General features: G+C 42.3%; 2 protein-coding genes across 5 annotated transcripts in view; one reads left to right on the top strand and one right to left on the bottom strand.

Moving 5' to 3' along the window:
* syk (spleen tyrosine kinase) overlaps nucleotides 1-8,863 on the top strand; it is a 25,020-nt gene extending 16,157 nt beyond the window's left edge. For 2 of the 4 annotated variants that reach the window (XM_061698524.1, XM_061698522.1), the window contains exons 11-14: nucleotides 1,429-1,618; nucleotides 7,905-8,045; nucleotides 8,303-8,415; nucleotides 8,643-8,863. In XM_061698524.1, coding sequence (XP_061554508.1) covers nucleotides 1,429-1,618; nucleotides 7,905-8,045; nucleotides 8,303-8,415; nucleotides 8,643-8,715 — 517 coding nt within the window. In that variant the 3' untranslated portion in view covers nucleotides 8,716-8,863. Of the gene's footprint in view, nucleotides 1-1,428; nucleotides 1,619-7,836; nucleotides 8,046-8,302; nucleotides 8,416-8,642 lie in introns of those variants that run through there. The other 2 variants (XM_061698526.1, XM_061698525.1) reach the window with 2 other exon arrangements.
* Nucleotides 8,330-19,587, bottom strand: auh (AU RNA binding protein/enoyl-CoA hydratase). Its single transcript, XM_061698535.1, has 12 exons — nucleotides 19,303-19,587; nucleotides 18,269-18,336; nucleotides 16,273-16,360; nucleotides 14,735-14,821; nucleotides 13,951-14,043; nucleotides 13,631-13,687; nucleotides 13,245-13,432; nucleotides 13,061-13,111; nucleotides 12,425-12,472; nucleotides 9,840-11,184; nucleotides 9,509-9,710; nucleotides 8,330-9,366 (listed from the first exon to the last, which is right to left on the bottom strand). The coding sequence occupies exons 1-10, from the start codon at nucleotides 19,499-19,501 to the stop codon at nucleotides 11,107-11,109; spliced, it is 957 nt and encodes a 318-aa protein (XP_061554519.1). The 5' UTR covers nucleotides 19,502-19,587; the 3' UTR covers nucleotides 8,330-9,366; nucleotides 9,509-9,710; nucleotides 9,840-11,106.

The following is a 19,587-nucleotide window of genomic DNA, read 5'->3' as shown; positions in this document are numbered from 1 at the left end:
GAGGGGGTCCGGTTTGGTGGCCTCAGTATTGCATCTCTGCTTTTTGCTGATGATGTGGTTCTGTTGGCTTCATCAAGCCGTGAGCTCCAACTCTCACTGGACCAGTTCGCAGCAGAGTGTGAAGCGGCCGGGATGAGAATCGGCACCTCCAAATCTGAGACCATGGTCCTCAGTCGGAAAAGGGTGGCGTGCCCTCTCCGGGTCGGGGATGAGATCCTGCCCCAAGTGGAGGAGTTCAAGTATCTTGGGGTCTTGTTCACGAGTGAGGGAAGAATGGAAAGGGAGATCGACAGACGGATCGGTGCAGCGTCTGCAGTGATGCAGACTTTGTATCTGTCTGTTGTGGTAAAGAAGGAGCTAAGCCGAAAGGCGACGCTCTCAATTTACCGGTCGATCTTCGTTCCTACCCTCACCTATGGTCATGAGCTGCGGGTCGTGACCGAAAGAACGAGATCCCGGATACAAGCGGCCGAAATGAGTTTCCTCCGCAGGGTGTCCGGGGTCTCCCTTAGAGATAGGGTGAGAAGCTCGGTCATCCGGGAGGATCTCAGAGTAGAGCCGCTGCTCCTCCGCATTGAGAGGAGCCAGATGAGGTGGCTGGGGCATCTGATTCGGATGCCTCCCGGACGCCTCCCCGGTGAGGTGTTCCGGGCACGTCCCACCGGGAGGAGACCCCGGGGACGACCCAGGACACGCCGGAGAGACTACCTCCTTCGGCTGGCCTGGGAACGCCTCGGGATCCCTCCGGAAGAGCTGGATGAAGTGGCTAGGGAGAGGGAAGTCTGGCCGTCCCTGCTAAAGCTACTGCCCCCGCGACCCGACTCGGATAAGCGGTAGAAAATGGATGGATATGGGGTCCCCCAAATCTGTACTGGGCCCCAAGTTATTTGTACTATACATCAATATCTGCAATGTTTCCAAATTATTCAAATGTGTCTTATTTTCTTAGGCCTCACACTCAAAAAACCTAGAATAACCTGACTTTTGTGGAAAAAGAATTAAATATAGTGAAAAACTGGTTCAACATCAAGCAATTGTCATTAAATTTAACGAAAACAAAGTTTTACCATACCATTTTTGGCATGTAATAAACAGGCAACAATCATGATTAACTCCACTAAGATAGAAAGGGTGTATGAAAATACATTTCTTGGAGTAATTATTGATGATAAAAAATATTGTATGTATATGTATGTATGAGAGATAAATACACTCATAAATAAAAAATAATAAATAAAGAGTTTCTTTACATTTGTTCCACTGAGAAGAAATGGCCCTATTTAAACTTCTGTACCAACGTACCAAAGACATAAGGAAAATATCGGTCATCTTTTCAAGCGACAGAAAGATTCGGAATTTGACAATACAAGTCACCAAAATCATGTCTCTTTAATCACAAGTCTTTTATTAAAGATTGTTTTTACACAGGAAAACATCCACTGCCAACATCACTGAACTGGTGCACCAGGTGTCCATGGGGATGAAGTACCTTGAGGAGAACAACTTTGTCCATAGGGACCTTGCTGCTCGTAACGTGCTACTTGTCACACAGCACTACGCCAAAATCAGTGACTTTGGCCTGTCCAAAGTAGTTGCTGAGGACCAGAACTACTACAAGGTAACTGCTGACTCTGAGTGGAAATGAAAAAGAATAGCCTTGCTTAGGTTAGCTTGACTGGATACCCGTACTCATTAAAGTTTGATCTGCCCCCTTGGGCAGATCAAACAGCTGAACACACTTGTGGCATTGGCTCTAAAATGGAACTCAAATATTCTTCAGATAGTTCTCCCCAGCTCTGTTGTGGAAGTTCCCATAACTGCGTGGCAATTCATTAGACTTTAACGACTAAAACAAAAACCTGGAATAAATTGGCACATTATAAAACTTTTGAATGGCAGTTTTTTGTTTGTTTTTGTTTTTCTTTTTTAAATTGAAAGTCAAGTAGTTCAAGTACAGCGAATAGCTTGAAATGGTACATATTAAGATAAGTGGTGAACTTGTAGAGTTTGAAAAAAACTAAACTAAATTAAAACAAAATTGGCGTGTTCTAAAACATTTGACCAGCTACTGGTCAAATGTTTTAGAAAACTGCATTTTTTTCCCCAGTTTTTTTTAAAAACATTTTGTTTCATTGAAAGTAGTTCAAGTCCAATGAACAAGGTTGCTACTTTCAGGAGTCAAAGGTTTAGAATACATTTTTGTTTGTAGATGGAGTCCATGATTTTTTTTGTAAGTTGAATCATTTATTTGTTATTTGTAAAATGAGAAATTGAACTGCATAAATTTCAATTTAAAAGAAGCTAAAACAATTGGAGTTTGTATGTCAAAGGTTTTAGAAAACTACAATTCCAATGAAGTTGGGACGTTGTGTAAAAACAAAATAAAATGATTTGCAAAGCCTTTTCAACCTATATTCAATTGAACACACTCCAAAGACAAGATATTTCATGTTCAAACTGCTGAACGTTGTTTTTTGCAAATATTCTGTCATTTTAAATTTGATCCCTGCACTACTCAAATACTCTCATTAACACTACTCAAACACTCTCATAAGCACGTCTTGCTCTCATTAACACGACTCAAATACTCATACACACGAGTCTTGCTTTCATTAAAACGAGTCTTGCTCTCATTAACACTACTCAAACACTCTCATACGTACAAGTCTTGCTCTCATTAACACTACTCAAATGTGTTCACGCGAGCACGTCAATGACATTCTCGCACACATCACTGGCATTCACGAGTTCATGCCAATCATGCTCACACGTGAATAGTGTAAATCTTTTATTCGGTAGCTCAATTCAAAAGTGAAATTATAGAGATGAACTCCACACACCAGAGTGAAGTATTTCATATTTAAAATATGTATTATTTTGATGATTATAGCACATAGCAAATAAAACAAAATTCCCCATATTGAGAAACTAAAATATAACGTCAAACGAAATAGTGAATTAATTCAAGAAATAAAGTCTTTTAATGTAAAACTAGATTAAGACGACTACAGATCTAGACAAATATAGGTCTACATAAATAGATACATTTATACAACTACAGATCTAGACAAATAGATATACACAAATATAGATCTACACAGATAAAGACAACTACAGATCTAGACAAATATAGATCCACACAGATAGACAACTACAGATCTAGACAAATAGATCTACACAGATAGATATAGACAAATATAGATCTACACAGATAAAGACAACTACAGATCTAGACAAATATAGGTCTACATAAATAGATACATTTATACAACTACAGATCTAGACAAATAGATCTACACAGATAGATATAGACAAATATAGATCTACACAGATAAAGACAACTACAGATCTAGACAAATATAGGTCTACATAAATAGATACATTTATACAACTACAGATCTAGACAAATAGATATACACAGATAGATATAGACAAATATAGATCTACACAGATAAAGACAACTACAGATCTAGACAAATATAGATCCACACAGATAGACAACTACAGATCTAGACAAATAGATCTACACAGATAAAGACAACTACAGATCTAGACAAATATAGATCTACACAGATAGATAAAGAACTGTCAATAAATTAGAATATAGTTTCTCAATATGGGGATTTTTTTTATTTGCTATGTGCTCTAATCATCAAAATAATACATATTTTAAATATGAAATACTTCACGGCGGCACTGTGAATGACTGGTTAGCACATCTGCCTCACAGTTCTGAGGACTGGGGTTCAAATCCCGTCCCCGCCTGTGTGGAGTTTGCATGTTCTCCCCGTGCCTGCGTGGGAATCCTCCCACATCCCAAAAACATGTATGATAGCTTGATTGAGGACTCTAAATTGCCCTTAGTTGTGAATGTGTGCGAAAATGGTTTGTTTATGTGTGTCCTGCGATTGGCTGGTGACCCTTTCAGGGTGTAGCCCGCCTCTCCCCCGAAGTTAGCCGGGATAGGCTCCAGCACGCCCGCGACCCTTGTGAGGATAAAGCAGTACAAACGATAGATGGATGGATGAAATACTTCACTCTGAGTGTGTGCAGTTCATCTCGATAATTTTACTTTTTGAATTGAACTACCTAATAAAAGATTTACACTCGTCACGTGTGAGCATGATTGACATGAACTCGTGAATGTCAGTGATGAGTGCGAGAATGTGATTGTCGAGCTTGCGTGAACGCTTCTGAGTAGTGTTAATGAGAGCAAGACTTGTGCGTATGAGAGTGTTTGAGTAGTGTTAATGAGAGCAAGACTCGTGTTAATGAAAGCAAGACTCGTGTGTGTGTGTGTGTGTGTGTGTGTGTGTGTGTTTAAGTAGTGTTAATGAGAGCAAGACTCGTGTGTATGAGTATTTGAGTAGTGTTAATGAGAGCAAGACTCGTGCTTAGAGTGTTTGAGTAGTGTTAATGAGAGCAAGACTCGTGTTTATGAGAGTATTTGAGTAGTGTTAATGAGAGCAAGACTTCTGTGTATGAGAGTGTTTGAGTAGTGTTAATGAGAGCGTTTGAGTAGTGGTAATGAGAGCAAGACTTGTCCGTATGAGAGTTTTTGAGTAGTGTTATGAGAGCGTTTGAGTAGTGTTAATGAGAGCAAGACTCTTGTATGAGAATAATTGAGTTGTTAATGAAAGCAAGACTCCTGTGTTTGAGTAGTGTTAATGAGAGCAAGACACGTGCTTATGAGAGTGTTTGAGTAGTGGTAATGAGAGCTAGACTCGTGTGTATTAGTGCTTGAGTAGTGTTAATGAGAGCAAGACGTGCCTGGATGAGAGTGTTTGAGTAGTGTTAATGCGAAAGACTCATGCGTATGAGTGTTTGAGTAGTGTTAATGAGAGTAAGACTCATGCATATGAGTGTTTGAGTAGTGTTAATGAGAGCAAGACTCGTGTATGAGTGTTTGAGTAGTGTTAATGAGAGCAAGACTCGTGTGTATGAGTGTTTGAGTAGTGTTAATGAGTGTTTGAGTAGCGTTAATGAGAGCAAGACTCGTGTAAGAGAGTGTTTGAGTAGTGGTAATGAGAGCAAGACTTGTGTAAGAGAGTGTTTGAGTAGTGGTAATGAGAGCAAGACTTGTGTAAGAGAGTGTTTGAGTAGTGGTAATGAGAGCAAGACTTGTGTAAGAGAGTGTTTGAGTAGTGGTAATGAGAGCTAGACTCGTGTGCATGAGAGTTTTGAGTAGTGTTAATGAGAGCAAGACTCGTGTATGAGTGTTTGATTAGTGTTAATGAGAGCAAGACTTGTGTAAGAGAGTGTTTGAGTAGTGGTAATGAGCGCTAGACTCGTGTGTATTAGTGCTTGAGTAGTGTTAATGAGAGCAAGACTCGTGTGTATGAGTGTTTGAGTAGTGTTAATGAGAGCAAGACTTGTGCATATGAGATTGTTTGAGTAGTGTTAATGAGAGCAAGACTCGTAAGAGAGTGTTTGAGTAGTGGTAATGAGAGCTAGACTCGTGTGCATGAGAGTTTTGAGTAATGTTAATGAGAGCAAGACTCGTGCGTATTAGTGCTTGAGTAGTGTTAATGAGAGCAAGACGTGCGTGTATGAGAGTGTTTGAGTAGTGTTAATGAGAAACTCATGCGTATGAGTGTTTGAGTAGTGTTAATGAGAGTAAGACTCATGCGTATGAGTGTTTGAGTAGTGTTAATGAGAGTAAGACTCATGCGTATGAGTGTTTGAGTAGTGTTAATGAGAGCAAGACTCGTGTATGAGTGTTTGAGTAGTGTTAATGAGAGTGTTTGAGTAGCGTTAATGAGAGCAAGACTCGTGCGTATGAGATTGTTTGAGTAGTGTTAATGAGAGCAAGACTCATGTGTAAGAGAGTGTTTGAGTAGTGGTAATGAGAGCTAGACTCGTGTGCATGAGGGTTTTGAGTAATGTTAATGAGAGCAAGACTCGTGTGTATGAGACTGTTTGAGTAGTCCTTATGAGAGCCTTTCAGTAGTTTGTGTGCGTGTGAAAGCATTTGAATAGTAAGTGTGAAAGCATTTGAATAGTAAGCGTGAGAGCTAATCCTGAATAATGTCCCTAAGGGTCCCTCATACTTAAGGCTTCTTTATACGCGCACAGGTGGCGAACGCATAGACGTCACTGCCGCTGTCCCGCGCTTAGTTTGCCTTTGTACTCGAGCGCAACCCACGCACTGAGTTGTACAGCAGTTCACCTCCAAGTCGGGGGTGTCGCTACGGTTGGTATTGGCTAGGACACCACAGTGTGGAGTTTCCTCTGCATTTTTTTTGGCCCATTTCCCGTAGCGTTTTTTTTACTTTCCTTTCAGTTACAAGGAACAAAGCAACAACAATAGTGACCATGGAACAGTGTCTGCTATAACAAATTGACCGAGATGACCAGGTGATAAATTTAATTATGCTGCAAAATCGATCGAGAAGGTGGCGGTGTAGATGGTATGCCGAACCAAGGGGCACGCAGAGTACGTCATCACAGCATGTGACTAATACGGACCAATCACGAGAGATGATCTCTGTGGCGTTTGACGCGCAGCAACAATCTTTGCAGTGTGCGCGTCAAGCTACGCAGAAGGGCTGCGCGGGGCAATTCGTCGGTCATGTGATGCAATACTGGTGTTTTCGGCCGAGTGACCGCGGCAGTATAAAGAAGCCTTTAGTTGTTCACAGGCAAAGATGGGGCAAGGTTCACCATTTAGAGAACAACTGCGTAAGCAAATAGTCCAACAGTTTACGTTTCTCAATGTACAATTGCAATGAATTTAGGAATTTCATCATCAACAGTGCATCATATCCTTAAAAGATTCAGAGAATCTGGAGAAATCTCTGCACATAAGGTGCAAGGCCAAAAACCAACATTGAATGCATGTGACCTTCGATCCCTCAGGCGGCACTGCATTAAAGACTTGGCATCATTTTATAAAATATATTGCCACATCGACTCAGGGACACTTCAGAAAACCATTGGCAGTTCATAGCTACATCTACAAATCCAAGTTAAAACTCTACCATGCAAAGCGAAACCCAGACAATCAACAACACCCAGAAATGCCGCCGGCTTCTCTGGGCTCCAGCTCATCTGAGATGGACTGACGCAAAGGGGAAAAGTGTGCTGTGGTCCGACGAGTCCACGTTTCAAATTGTTATTGGAAATCATGGAGGTCGTGCCCTCTGGGCCAAAGAGGAAAAGGACCATCAGGGCAAAGTTCAAAAGCCAGCATTTGTGATGTTATGGGGGTGTGTTAATGTCCAGGGCATAGGCAACTAGCACATCTGTGACGGCATCATTAATGATGAAAGGTACATACAGGTTTTGGAGCAACATATGGTGCCTTCCATGCAATGTCTTTTTCTGGGATGTCCCCGCTTATTTTAGCAAGCCAATGCCAAGCCACATTCTGCACATGGTACAACAGCGTGGCTTGGTAGTAAAAGACTGAGCTTACTAAACTGACCTGCCAGCAGTCCAGACCTGTCCTTCCATTGAAAATGTGTGGTGGATTATGAAGTGCAAAATATGACAACGGAGACCCCTGACTGTTGAGCAACTGGAGTTGTATATCAAGCAAGAATGGGAAAGAATTCCACCCACAAAGCTTCAGCATCCCAAATGCTTGAGTGTTTTCGAAAGGAAAGGTGACGGTTAAAAATGCCCCTCTCTCAGCTTTTTTGGAACGTGTTTCAGGCATCAAATTTAAAATGAGTGAATACAAAAAAAAACCCCACCTAATTAATGATCAATTATACCTATCAATTTGAACATTGTCTTTGTAGTGTATTGCAGATAGGTTGAAAAGGTTTTGAACATTTTTGTACTCGGGTTTTTAATTTTCATTTGTTACAATGTCTCAACCGTAACCATAAGACTGGTTGCTCGTGGAGGCCGAATGGACTCAACTCTTTCTGATGAAGATGATGTGACTGTTTCTTCAGGCAAAGGGACACGGGAAGTGGCCGCTGAAATGGTACGCTCCTGAGTGCATTAATTACTTCAAATTCTCAACCAAAAGTGACGTGTGGAGCTTCGGGGTGCTCATGTGGGAAGCATACTCATATGGAGAGAAGCCATACAGGGTATGAACTCTAGTACAGTGTATATCATAAATGGTACAGCACGGCAGGCCCGAGATGAATTCTATTTAAATATTCCTTTTCACGCAGATACTGCATGTCGTAAAAACTCCCAGGAACCTCACAAATGCCATAACATTTGTGATTACTATTTAACAAATATATCCCACAACCCCCCCCCCAACTTTTATTTCTGTGGTACAAGACGGTTTCTGACTTGATCGTACCCGATGTAATCCAAATGTCATATTTTTCCACAGGGAATGAGAGGGAATAATGTTTTGCAATTGATTGAGAGTGGAATGCGGCTGGATGCCCCACCGAACTGTCCAGAAGAGATGTATAGCCTCATGAAGACCTGCTGGACATATGAGTGAGTGACAAAATAGTGATGTGTCAGGTAATGTGGATTGTTGTGGTGTATGACGACAACTGGATTACGGGAAGTGCAGGAGAACTCGTACACAATCTAACAGTCGTCAAACCATCGCATCCATTTCTTCGAACAATTTGTATGCGTCACGCGCAACTGATAAACACGTCGCCTTGACAGTTTTGAGACTTTTCCTGACAGAAGGGCCTTGTTTTCATGTTTTACAGGGTGGAGAAGAGACCCGCATTCGCTGTTATTGAGCCAAGACTACGGCGGTATTATTACGACATTGCGCAATGAATGGCCGCACAAATGTGCAAATATAGAAGATCTACTGTATAAATCGTTGACGTTAACCGGAGATCAATTTCATACTAAATTATTGTACATTGAAATTGTAAGAAGTACATTTTCTGCTTCAGCAATAAATCAATCATTACACTTTTTACATTTTTTTATTTAAAAACATGACTCTTTAAGTGTAAAATTAGAAAGTTCGTCACGCCATTGTCCATTATGCACCACCCTATGACTTTTGTAGCATTTGGCTATAAAACACATCTTGTTACAGTTACAGCAGTCATCACAAGTGCACCCACGCATCCGCTGGTTTGACACATGATGTGATATGCTTTGGATTATTGAGGTGACACTTTAAAGCAAGGTTTTCCCACACTGTTCAACACCCAAATTAAAAATATGGTTCCAAGCTTATTAAAATATTGTTGTAGAACAATATCTTACGCAGCCGAGGCGTAGGGGGGGGGGTCCGGTTTGGTGGCCTCAATGTTGCATCTCTGCTTTTTGCAGATGATGTGCTTCTGTTGGCTTCATCAAGCCGTGATCTCCCACTCTCACTGGAGCAGATCCACAGGCGGATCGGTGCGGCGTCTGCAGTGATGCGGACTTTGTATCGATCCGTTGTGGATGCACAGCGACTATAGTACTCGCCTGTGAAAATCCCAAGATGATGGGAGTTGTAAAGGACGCAGCCGGGATATGCGGGTTCCTGGCACATTTCGTTTGTGCCTACAGTAAACACACTGTGGCAAAATTGTCATTTTCTGCCCATTTAATTGAAATGATAACTTACCTGAAAAACACTGATGGCGAAAGGCGGTGCACAAAAACGTGGGGCGTCCGTTCTTTTTCACGGCCAAGGTCAGATGTGAAAAAGCGTGGAAATGTGCGGTCCCTCATGCCAACTGCATGGCTTGGCGTACGCACGTTTCTGCAGCCTCTTGGTGCTTTGGCGACACTTAAAGAGGCGATGCTGGGAAACCGTTCTCATAAATCTGCACATCAGAGACACATGAACAATTAATTCCCGGCAACATTTGATTTCAACACATTTTAATCGCGTGCAACCAGTTCATGTCCAAATGTGTTATTTGTTATGAGTTCTAAAAAGGCACGGTATTCACCTTTGTGGGGTGATCAGTCAGCCACGTGGGCTCCCGGCGTCGCCCACGATCGCAGCGACTCTCTCCTCCAACGGGGTGAGGCCTCCTGCGCCGGTGGGCAGCTGTCCTCCGCTTCACGTCCACCTTAATGTCTGACCGCTTCCTTTTTTTGCGTTCAGCGCGCCGTCTCATTCTCTCTCCTTTCGCTAGTCGACGACGACCGTGTGCCAAAATGAGGATTTCCTTGCGCACCTCTAGTTCACGGAGCAACTTCACATTCCGAACATTTATTCTTCTTCGTTACCTTGCTCCTTTTTCCCTGATCATGCAGAGATCGGGATCTCGGGCGCAGGGTCCATTTCAAAATGATTTGCGCATTTAAACGCGGGCGTGGACAGGGAGGAGTCTGCAGACTGGTTAGCTGCTAGCAACGATCAAGAGGTGAAGCGTGTCGCGTTTCGTGTCACAACTGCAAGCGTCAGACCTTTTATTTTGCCGTCTGGGCCGCGTCACACTATAGTCGGATTACAAGCTTCATTATGACTGATACAATCGAGAGTCCAGATGAGTTTGAGACTTTGTAGTTGTGAACAACAACAACAAAAAACACGACTACCGACAGTGATGAGGGAACACACAGTACAGAATAAAAGGCAGGGCAAAATGTTTATGTAATGCTTCGACCGGTGCGCAGCATAGATGGACTATGTGAGGCTTTCGCCAACCATGACTCGATGCCAACCTAAAGTGCGTCTTGGTACGAGCATACTGACGTTTCAACGCATCCCCGGACTACTCGTTTTACGCCAATGCGTTTCTCTCGGTGATGAGCGAATGAAGCGTGACTGAAGTGCTCAAGCCGAAAAATGTACGACACCATAGTCCTTCAGCAATCATTGTGATGACTTACAAGACGGGTTTGCAAAATGGCGACGGCTATTCTCAAGTCGCAGTGTGTTTTTCTTAGGAGACAGAAATCCAAGTCAAAACACAAGTGCTGGCGACGCATTCAAGAAGCAATAAGACCATACAAATTTATGGCTTTCGGGACTGGGGAGCATAATTGGCGGTAATTGCAAACAGCGATGAGAATGGTTCAAAATGGCAAATCACTGAACATTGCGGGCTAATGTGATGTTCAAGTGCTGATCCATCCAGTATCAAACATCATTCCGTGTCCTTCAGGTGCCGTAGCGTGCAGGCTTATGCACTCAAGTGTACAAATTCCCCTCTAAAGCAGTTGCACAAGAGAACGAGAGGCAGAACTGTTTTTCGGAGCACTGACGACTCACTCCCCCTTGTAGCGAGGACGCCGCTTTTCCTTGAATGCGGCCAAACCCTCCAGTCGATCTGTAGTTGGGATCACCTTTGAAACCAAAAACATAAATCAATACGCCACAAAAACTTTAGTGCCTTGATTTGCTTTTCCCCACACAGCGACGAAATACAGTATTTAGTACGTGACATAAGATCACGGATGACTACCAGAAACAGTCTAACCTTTTTTTCCACTTGTATTTCTCGGAATTTATTTGGACTCCGAATGACGTTTGTAGACAACTGCCACCATTTAAAGTGCCTCCGATTAACCCCAAATAAAGTTCAACCGTTGAAGTAGGTTTTACCTGCGCTTTTGTTTTCCATTTTCTGTCCGGCTGCAACAGAATCCTCATTTCACTATTTATTATGTTCGCAAGGCCGCACGCTAACTAGCTAGCGTGCTAAGGCGCTAAACGGCTCACTCTGGCTCGCTCGATTGTGGCGACGTCGTTTAAAACGGAGGTAACCAAACTTGTGGTCCTCGTCCGGACCCAGAAGCAGTCCCAAAAAGACCCACACTGTAGCCAAAAAAGAAAGGGTAGGACTCAAGACATACGTGGAGCTTCTATTTTAAGCGACGCAACATATTACAGGCTTTATGGTAGTGAGGAACTGTACCGACCAATCACACGCGAGTTCTGCCACCCTTTCAGCCAATCAAATCTGAATCGCAGGCGCTAATCACTGACTGCGCGCAGACTTAACGTTACATTAACTGTTAACGTTAAGCTGACTTATTAGGAAACGCAGCCATACTTTTATTTAATAGATGAGAGAACGTGACACATTTGTGCTCATATGTTTGATTACCAGGGCGGAATTTGGAAGATGTGTACAATTCTTTATTATGGGAGTCAAAACATCATCTTGAAAGTTTTGGGGAAAATAGACGGCTCCAAAATATTTGCTATCGTGGCAGGCCTTAACACAATTTACTGAGCGAGAGCAACTGATAATACAAAAGTATTGTACAAACAGCATAAAAGATAAAGTAACAACTGTTTAAAATAAATCAAAAATATTCCCAATATAGCAGAGGATTACTGCCATCTGTATTCCGTCATGATAAATTGAAGGGATTCATTGTTCCAGGGCTGGGACTCCTTGTTTCCATAACCTGCATCGTCTCAAGTCTCAAATGATCCATGTATTCGATGATTAGGATCCTCTGTGGTTGACATTTTTACTCATGTTCGATCTAAAATTCAGCTTTTACGATACTCTCATGGGCGTGTGCTAATTTTTGGGAAACATTGCATCATTAAAACGACTTCGCTCGTACTCACTTGGGCATAGCACGCCTCTTCAATAGCCAAGCCTGTAGACAGATCCACCTGAAAGATAGGTTCATTTGCATTGACCAATCTGCTCGCCTTCCCCAGTGTCCGTAATATCAATGGCATTCAGTAAGCCGTCTTTATACTCCATTGCATCACGTGACCGCCACGTGGCATAAAATTCCCGCCGCGCGCGGAAGGCTGCGGAGATCATCTCTTGCGAATGGTCCATTTTAGTCACATGCTGTTAAAAATAAAAATAGTGGTACTAAAAAAAAAAAAAAAAAAAAAAACCTGCAACGTTACCTCGTGTGATATAAAACCAAGCTACGGCTGTTCCACTCGCAAGAGCTTTGAACGCCCGAGATTATTTTGTCGCTCTGTGACACACATACGGTACACGCACATGGATTCTGCGAGTCTGGTTTTGTACCACACAGACACACACACACACACACACACACACACACACACACAAAAAAGAAAAAAAAAAAACATACCACTTGCTACACAAGCATAAAGCAGTTGTACTGCTGTAAAAAAAACACTGTTCGCCGGGGAAGCAGTTTACTAACAGCGGGTTTGTTTAACCATTCTGCTTCTGAGAGGAGGAGAAAATAAACCACTCCCACATTGCTGACTTACCTCTATACCCTGATTGATGGCAAGTTTTGCCATCCTGACTGCAATTGGACCCTGCAGAAACAAAAAATGCAAGATCTAAAAAAAAAAAAAAAAGCTGCTGAAACTGCATGACAACATTCCAAGAAAACCAAAAACCGCACACGAGGCTTTCCTTGAACGCTTTCTGCGACGAGCGCCCTCTCACCTGAGGGTTAATCTCGCGCGCAAGCTCCAAAGCGCGCAGATAGGCAGCATCGCCACTCTTATTCTGCTCCACAGAATGGCTGACCAGACCCAGGCGACAGGCTTCTGCTCCGTCGACCACCCGGGCCGTGTAGATCAACTCTTTAGCATGTGACACACCAATCACCCTGGGGAGACGCTGAGTACCACCTGCGGTGGAAAAGGCCATGTGTGTGTCTTTTCAATATCTAGCATTTCAACAGGGGTGTGTAGATTTGAATAATAATCGGCCCCCAAACAAATGATCGCCCAGGCCTGATCACATTTTTTTTGTTTGTTTGTGAGTTTATGATAAATGACCGAAAAGTATATTAAGTATATTTCAGTGTTTGAGTAGAAAAGTCTTACCTGCCCCGGGAATAATAGCAAGTTTGGTCTCAACAAGTCCCATTTTTGCAGCATGTGCTAGAAGGACAAATAGCATCACAAATCAATGAACGTTTTCGAGGTGATGCATTAAAACAGAACTAATAAGACGTACAGGATCAAAAAAAACTAACAAAAAAAAAATAAATCAGTATCAGTTTTTAAGCGTCTAAACACCTGTCAGAACCGGTTTGTTCCTTTATTTCATGTTCAAACTGCATAATGTTACAGTGGCTTACAATAAATGCACAAGCTGTGATCGCTTTTGCTATTATTCCAAAAATAATCGTGAATAATCTTACAGGCAACTCTGATGTCACACGCCAGGGCCATTTCCAAGCCCCCCCCTAAGGCAGCGCCATCGAGCGCAGCTATTGTTGGCATTGGTAGGTTACCTAGTGGTGAAAGAAAAAAATATATATTCACATTTTAGTGACCTCATTCAATTTGTCCACAAATCAGGATAATTTCACCTCCTCCTTTGTGGGTGGAGGGGTTTGTGTGTCCTCATGATCCGAGGAACCAAGTTGTCAGGGGATTTATACCTCTGGTAGGGCCACCTTGGGCAAACAGGTCCTCGATGACGGACCACACAAAGTACAGCTTTAAAACACTAACTTTTGGAACACCCCCCCCCCGCACGGGTCAAAATAACCTTGAGTACGGAAAGTATTCAGACCCCCCTTGAATGTTTCAATCTTTGTTATATTGCACCCGTTTGCTAAAATCATTGAAGTTCATTTTGTCCTCATTAATGTAAACACAGCGCCCCCTATTGACAGAAAAAAAAATGAATTGTTGTAATTTTAATCAATCGGGGGAGAAGAGCCTTGGTGAGAGAGGTAACACATTTGAAAAAAACCATGGCCGATCACAAGATGGAGCAATGTGTCCATTTAAATGACTTGTTCATTTACTGTACATACTTGTGTACTTAATTGCTCCCAAAATTATACTTACTTTTTTATTTTATCCAAACTTGGCACGTGCTTGGTCATTGTGACGTTGAAGTTCCAAATATGTCGCCAAAGGAGAACGGCTTGACAAAAAATAATAATAATAATAATAAAACGTACAAATGTTTACCCAGTTCTGTGATGAGCGCTCTTGCTTTGGAAACAAATGGTCCAACTTCGCTTTGATGCATCTTGGCCCTCTCTTTAAGGTCTGCTCCTGCAGAAAGGTCAAAGCATCCTCATCAAGCTAGAGGGTTTTTTTTTTTTTTTTCCTTCTTCCCCAAAAACATGGTGTGCTGTATTGAAAGTGGCATTGTAACCAAAAGGCTTCTGTATGCACTTACAAAAGTAGAGGAGTACGTTTTTAATGTTCTGAACGTACATAGTTTTTTTTTTTTTTTTTTTTTTTTTTTTTACAAACGTTTTGACAAAAGGGAATTTCTTTTTCCTGAAGTAGGCACTTCCAAAACAAAAAAAAAAAAAAAAAAAAAAAAAAAAAAAAAAAAAAAAAAAAAAAAAACTTGATTTGAAGGATGTCATTGTTTTCTATCAGCAAAGGGAGGAAAACAAACAAAAAACATTTGCTCAAATCAGAATTGGCTTGCCGTAGGGGAAACAAATGCCGATATTTTTTTAAAGGCCATATCACCCAGCCCGACTTCCACACATCAATTGCATTAGAATGAACGATCAGTAAACAACCCACCAGAGGGCGCCACTTCAAATTAGAAGAACACTTTTTGACAAAAAAAGGTTGGTGTTTTTTTTTTTTTTTTTTTTCACTACTAACGTGCATTTTAGTCTTATGAGGGAGGGATGGACTTCAATCCTTAAACTGCATATGTTCGTACTGAGTGTATGGTATAAATTTCTTGTACAGAGTTTGAGACAGCAAAATGTTAAACGCTGTTAACGCTTATGACCTAAAATTACCATTTTAGGTCATTAAACGCTAACTACCATTCAGCTCATTCATACTCATGTTATATATCACATCTAACAGTGTCTTTAAAAAAACGTTTTTTTTAATTGGAGCACTTTTGTCATTTGCGGCAAAGTTCATCGTTGGCCCAACACTACATCCGTTTGCAATCAATGTCCGTTTGAAACATGGCTTCCGGCGGCGCAAAAATGGATCCGGGTGGAAATTTCCCACCCCCACCGGAGCTTTGAGGCAGACATTTTGGCCACCTATTTTTTTAAGTCGACTTAGCTGTGTTATTAGATTCTCCCCCCACCACAGCCCTAGCAGTCTGTGAACTTGTTTTGCAGAGTGAAACTCCTAACGGGCAAGCGAGAGAGTGCTGTAAAAGTGAGAAATGGTAGCACTCATTTGCTGTGTCCTTTTATCCACCCAAGCTAATTCCCAAGAGGAAACCGCTGCTCCCATCTGGTGTATCAAGTACAAATGGCCAACACTAATAATAACAACATACACAACATAATTCTGTAGGACAATACTGCTGCTACATTTGTGTGTCTGTAAGCTTCCGGATGACGACCAAAACGAACGCAGAATATGCAGCAATGGCTCTGTTTGTACCTGTATGCATAGACTGTATAGATCAAGGTGTCCAGCTCAAACACTACACAGAATTCTTCAACCTTGGATATATTCATGGCACAAATGGACAAATACAAATTGATACCGCCAACAAGATTTCTTACCTGCACAGAAGATCCCTGGAACTAAACTACATAAAATGACACTCCGTACTTTGCTATTCTTTTTTATATCCACCACAGCTTCAGACATCTGAAAGAAAAATTTGAATGCAGAGGTGATATCCAACCAGTAAGCACTTTCAGGTTTGTTTGTTTTTTCAATTACCATATTTTCACCACCATAGGGCGCACTTAAAAGTCTTAAACTTTCTCCAAAATGGCCTTATAATGCGCTTCCGTGGATGCTTGTTCGAGCTTTCGCACGGCAACGAGACTGACTCGAACCTGGCGTGTTTGATGGAGAACTTGCCCAGCTGTTCATTTCGGATACAGAACATGAGGACTTTGATGTTGTTGTGGATGAGGATTGATAACAAAAAATATTGTTAAATACTTCAATAAAGTACAACCGAACGCAGTTTTGCTCCCGCTGCCTTTTTAAAAACATTGTTTTAGCGTGCATGCATGCTGGCGTATGTTTTAAGCTAGCGTATGTTTTACGAGGCCTGCGCCCAATAATACGGTGCGCCTTATGCGTGTGTTAAATACAGAAATAGATCCCGTGACAGACTGCACCTTTTAATGAGGTGCGCCCTATGGTCGCGAAAATACGGTAAAAAGAATTGGGGAAAAAATAAAATAAAAAAATCTGCTATCGATGAATCCCTCTGCTTGAGCCGTCCCCTTATCGTGGTGGCGGGGCCCCAAAAACCCATATGAAGAACAAAATATATGGATCTAGGTTTCCCTTGCCCGGACACGGGTCACCGGGGCCCCCCTCTGGAGCAAGGCCTGAAGGCGGGGCTCGAAGGCGAGCGCCTGGTGGCCGGGCCTGCCCATGGCACAGCCCGAAAGGGTAAGGTGGGTCCCCCCTTCCCATGGGGTCACCACCTGTGGGAGGGGCCATAAGGGCCGGGTGCAATTTCTTTATGGTTTTGTTTAATTATAATGCTTTTCTGAAATGCGTGACCGTTTCATTTGAATGCCATTAAAATAAAACGGATTTCGCCTGGTCTTTCATGTCTTCTTTAAAGAATTGTACCCATCTTACAAATTCTGCCTGGGTAATCATATATATGAGCACAACTGTGTGTTTCCTAATTTACTAAATAAAAGTAGGGCTGTGAATTAAAAAAAAAAAAAGAGCAAGTAAATTAAAAGTATTACGTGTTATAAAGTGTTTAACTTCAGAATAATTCTTTGAAGAAAAAAAACCTAACAAAACACAGATCATACTTTGTATTTTAATCATATGGGTAGAAGGAAAATCATGCATCGTAAAAATGAATGCATTATACATGGGTAGAAGGTTTTTCCAGAATTTTGAGGTTAACTTTGGGGGTGCATATTATACATGGCCGCGCAATACACACGAGACATTACGGTAGATGTTTCGGGGTTTATAAAATTTCTTCCAACAGTGACCAGGTGTTTTTATTTTCTCAATTGCCAGGAATCTATTTCACAGAGGCTAAAACTGGTAAGTACACCCACAACCGCATGTTAAGGCTTCATTAAGCTGCCAAAATAAAAAGCAAGAAGCCCCAATTGAGCGTCTCTGGAGAGACCTGAAAATGGCTGTCCACCAACGCTCACCAGCCAACCTGACAGAACTGGAGAAGATCTGCAAGGAGGAATGGCAGAGGATCCTCAAATCTTGGTGTGAAAAACTTGTTGCATCATTCCCAAAAAGACTCATGGCTGTATGAGCTCAAAAGCGTGCTTCTACTAAGTACTGAGCAAAGGGTCTGAATACTTATGGCTGTGTGATATTTCAGTTTTTCTTTTTTAATAAATCTGCTAAAATGTCAACAATTCCATTTTTTTCAGTGTCAATATGGAGTTTTAGCAAATGGCTGCAATATAACATAGACTGAAAAATTTAAGGGGGTCTGAATACTTTCCGTACCCACTGTTTATACAGTATATTGTCAGGTTGACAATAGGCATTTATACACATTTGATAAATACAAACAGGTTAATAAAAATTACTACATACCAGTTTTACCAGATTTCTGCTGATAGCATTTTTGGCCTTTGGTCGGTTTATCCCAACAACCACTATACCTGAAACAAGATTAAGTCATGGTTGAATGTGTTACCAACTATAAGAACATCAGAATTTCACAAATAAAAAAAATTAAAATGTGTTCACATCAACTTGTCAACATATATAAAGTACAACTTGCTGTTAAATTCAAGAATCATAATAACCAAAACTACAACTTCTCCTTTCGGCTTGTCCCGAGAGGGGCCGCCACAGCGTGTCATCCTTTTCCATGGAAGCCTATCTCCTGCATCCTCCTCTCTAAGACCAACTGCCCTCGTGTCTTCCCTCACGACATCTTCTTTTTGGTCTTCCTCTAAGCTCTCTCGCCTGGCAGCTCCATCCTCATCACCCTCCTACCAATATACTCACTCTCTCCCCTCTGGACGAGTCCGAACCATCAAAGTCTCTTCACTCTAATTTTGGCTCCAAAACACGGAACCTCGGCTGTCCCTCGGATGAGCTCGTTTCCAATTTGATCCAACCCGGTCACTCCGAGAGCGAACCTCAACATCTTCATTTCCGCCACCTCCAGCTCTGCTTCCTGTTGTCTCTTCAGTGCCGCTGTCTCGAATCCGTCCATCATGGCTGGCCCCACCACTGTCTTATAAACTTTGCCCTTCATCCTAGCAGAGACTCTTCTGTCACATCACACACCTGAGACCTTCCTTCACCCGTTCCAACCTGCTTGGACCCGTTTCTTCACTTCCTGACCACACTCACCATCGCTCTGGACGGTTGACCCCAAGTATTTCAAGTCCTCCACCCTCGCTATCTCTTCTCCCTGTAGCCTCATTCTTCCCGCTCCACCCCTCTCATTCATGCACATATATTCTGTTTTACTTCGGCTAATCTTCATTCCTGAAGATTCCTTGTACAGCTAGCTTCATGAACACAGCCAAGCTAGCTGTACACGCATCACGTAGCCTAATACGAGCTTCATACCTTGCCTTTCATGGTGACCAAAATAAACCATGCCAACCTACCTTTATCTTCTCCGTCAAGATACCTAACGACCAGCTCGTCCTTTGCCTCCGAGCTGTACTGCCGTGACAATGCGCCAAGGCCCGCCGGAGAATTAAACGACTTAGCGGAGCAAACATAGCGTCTTGAAGCCAAGTAGGACCAGCCTAGCTTGCTGTCGGTAAACTGCAAAAGCGCCCTACGTCCAACCAGGGCCGCCATATTTACCCAGCCTCCCGTGTGACTTTGAACTCTGACCTTAGTCACGTGAGGTAACCACGTGACGCCACAGTATGGGGCATGTGTGG

The sequence above is a fragment of the Phycodurus eques genome, chromosome 15 (genome assembly GCF_024500275.1).
Source record: "Phycodurus eques isolate BA_2022a chromosome 15, UOR_Pequ_1.1, whole genome shotgun sequence".
In the NCBI taxonomy this organism is placed as follows: Eukaryota; Metazoa; Chordata; class Actinopteri; order Syngnathiformes; family Syngnathidae; genus Phycodurus; species Phycodurus eques.
Note: the sequence above shows the minus strand (reverse complement) of the source record. Positions and strands in the feature narration are given on the sequence as shown.

What these genes read in the sequence shown, in the direction of transcription:
- auh (XM_061698535.1), bottom strand. Translation starts at nt 19,501, where the DNA reads ATGGCGGCCCTGGTTGGACGTAGGGCGCTTTTGCAGTTTACCGACAGC. An exon ending in GCAGAAATCTGGTAAAACTG is followed by an intron (nt 16,361 to 18,268) that starts GTATGTAGTAAT and finishes TTTTTCTTTCAG; the next exon opens with ATGTCTGAAGCTGTGGTGGA. An exon ending in GTGTGACATCAGAGTTGCCT is followed by an intron (nt 13,688 to 13,950) that starts GTAAGATTATTC and finishes TTGTCCTTCTAG; the next exon opens with CACATGCTGCAAAAATGGGA.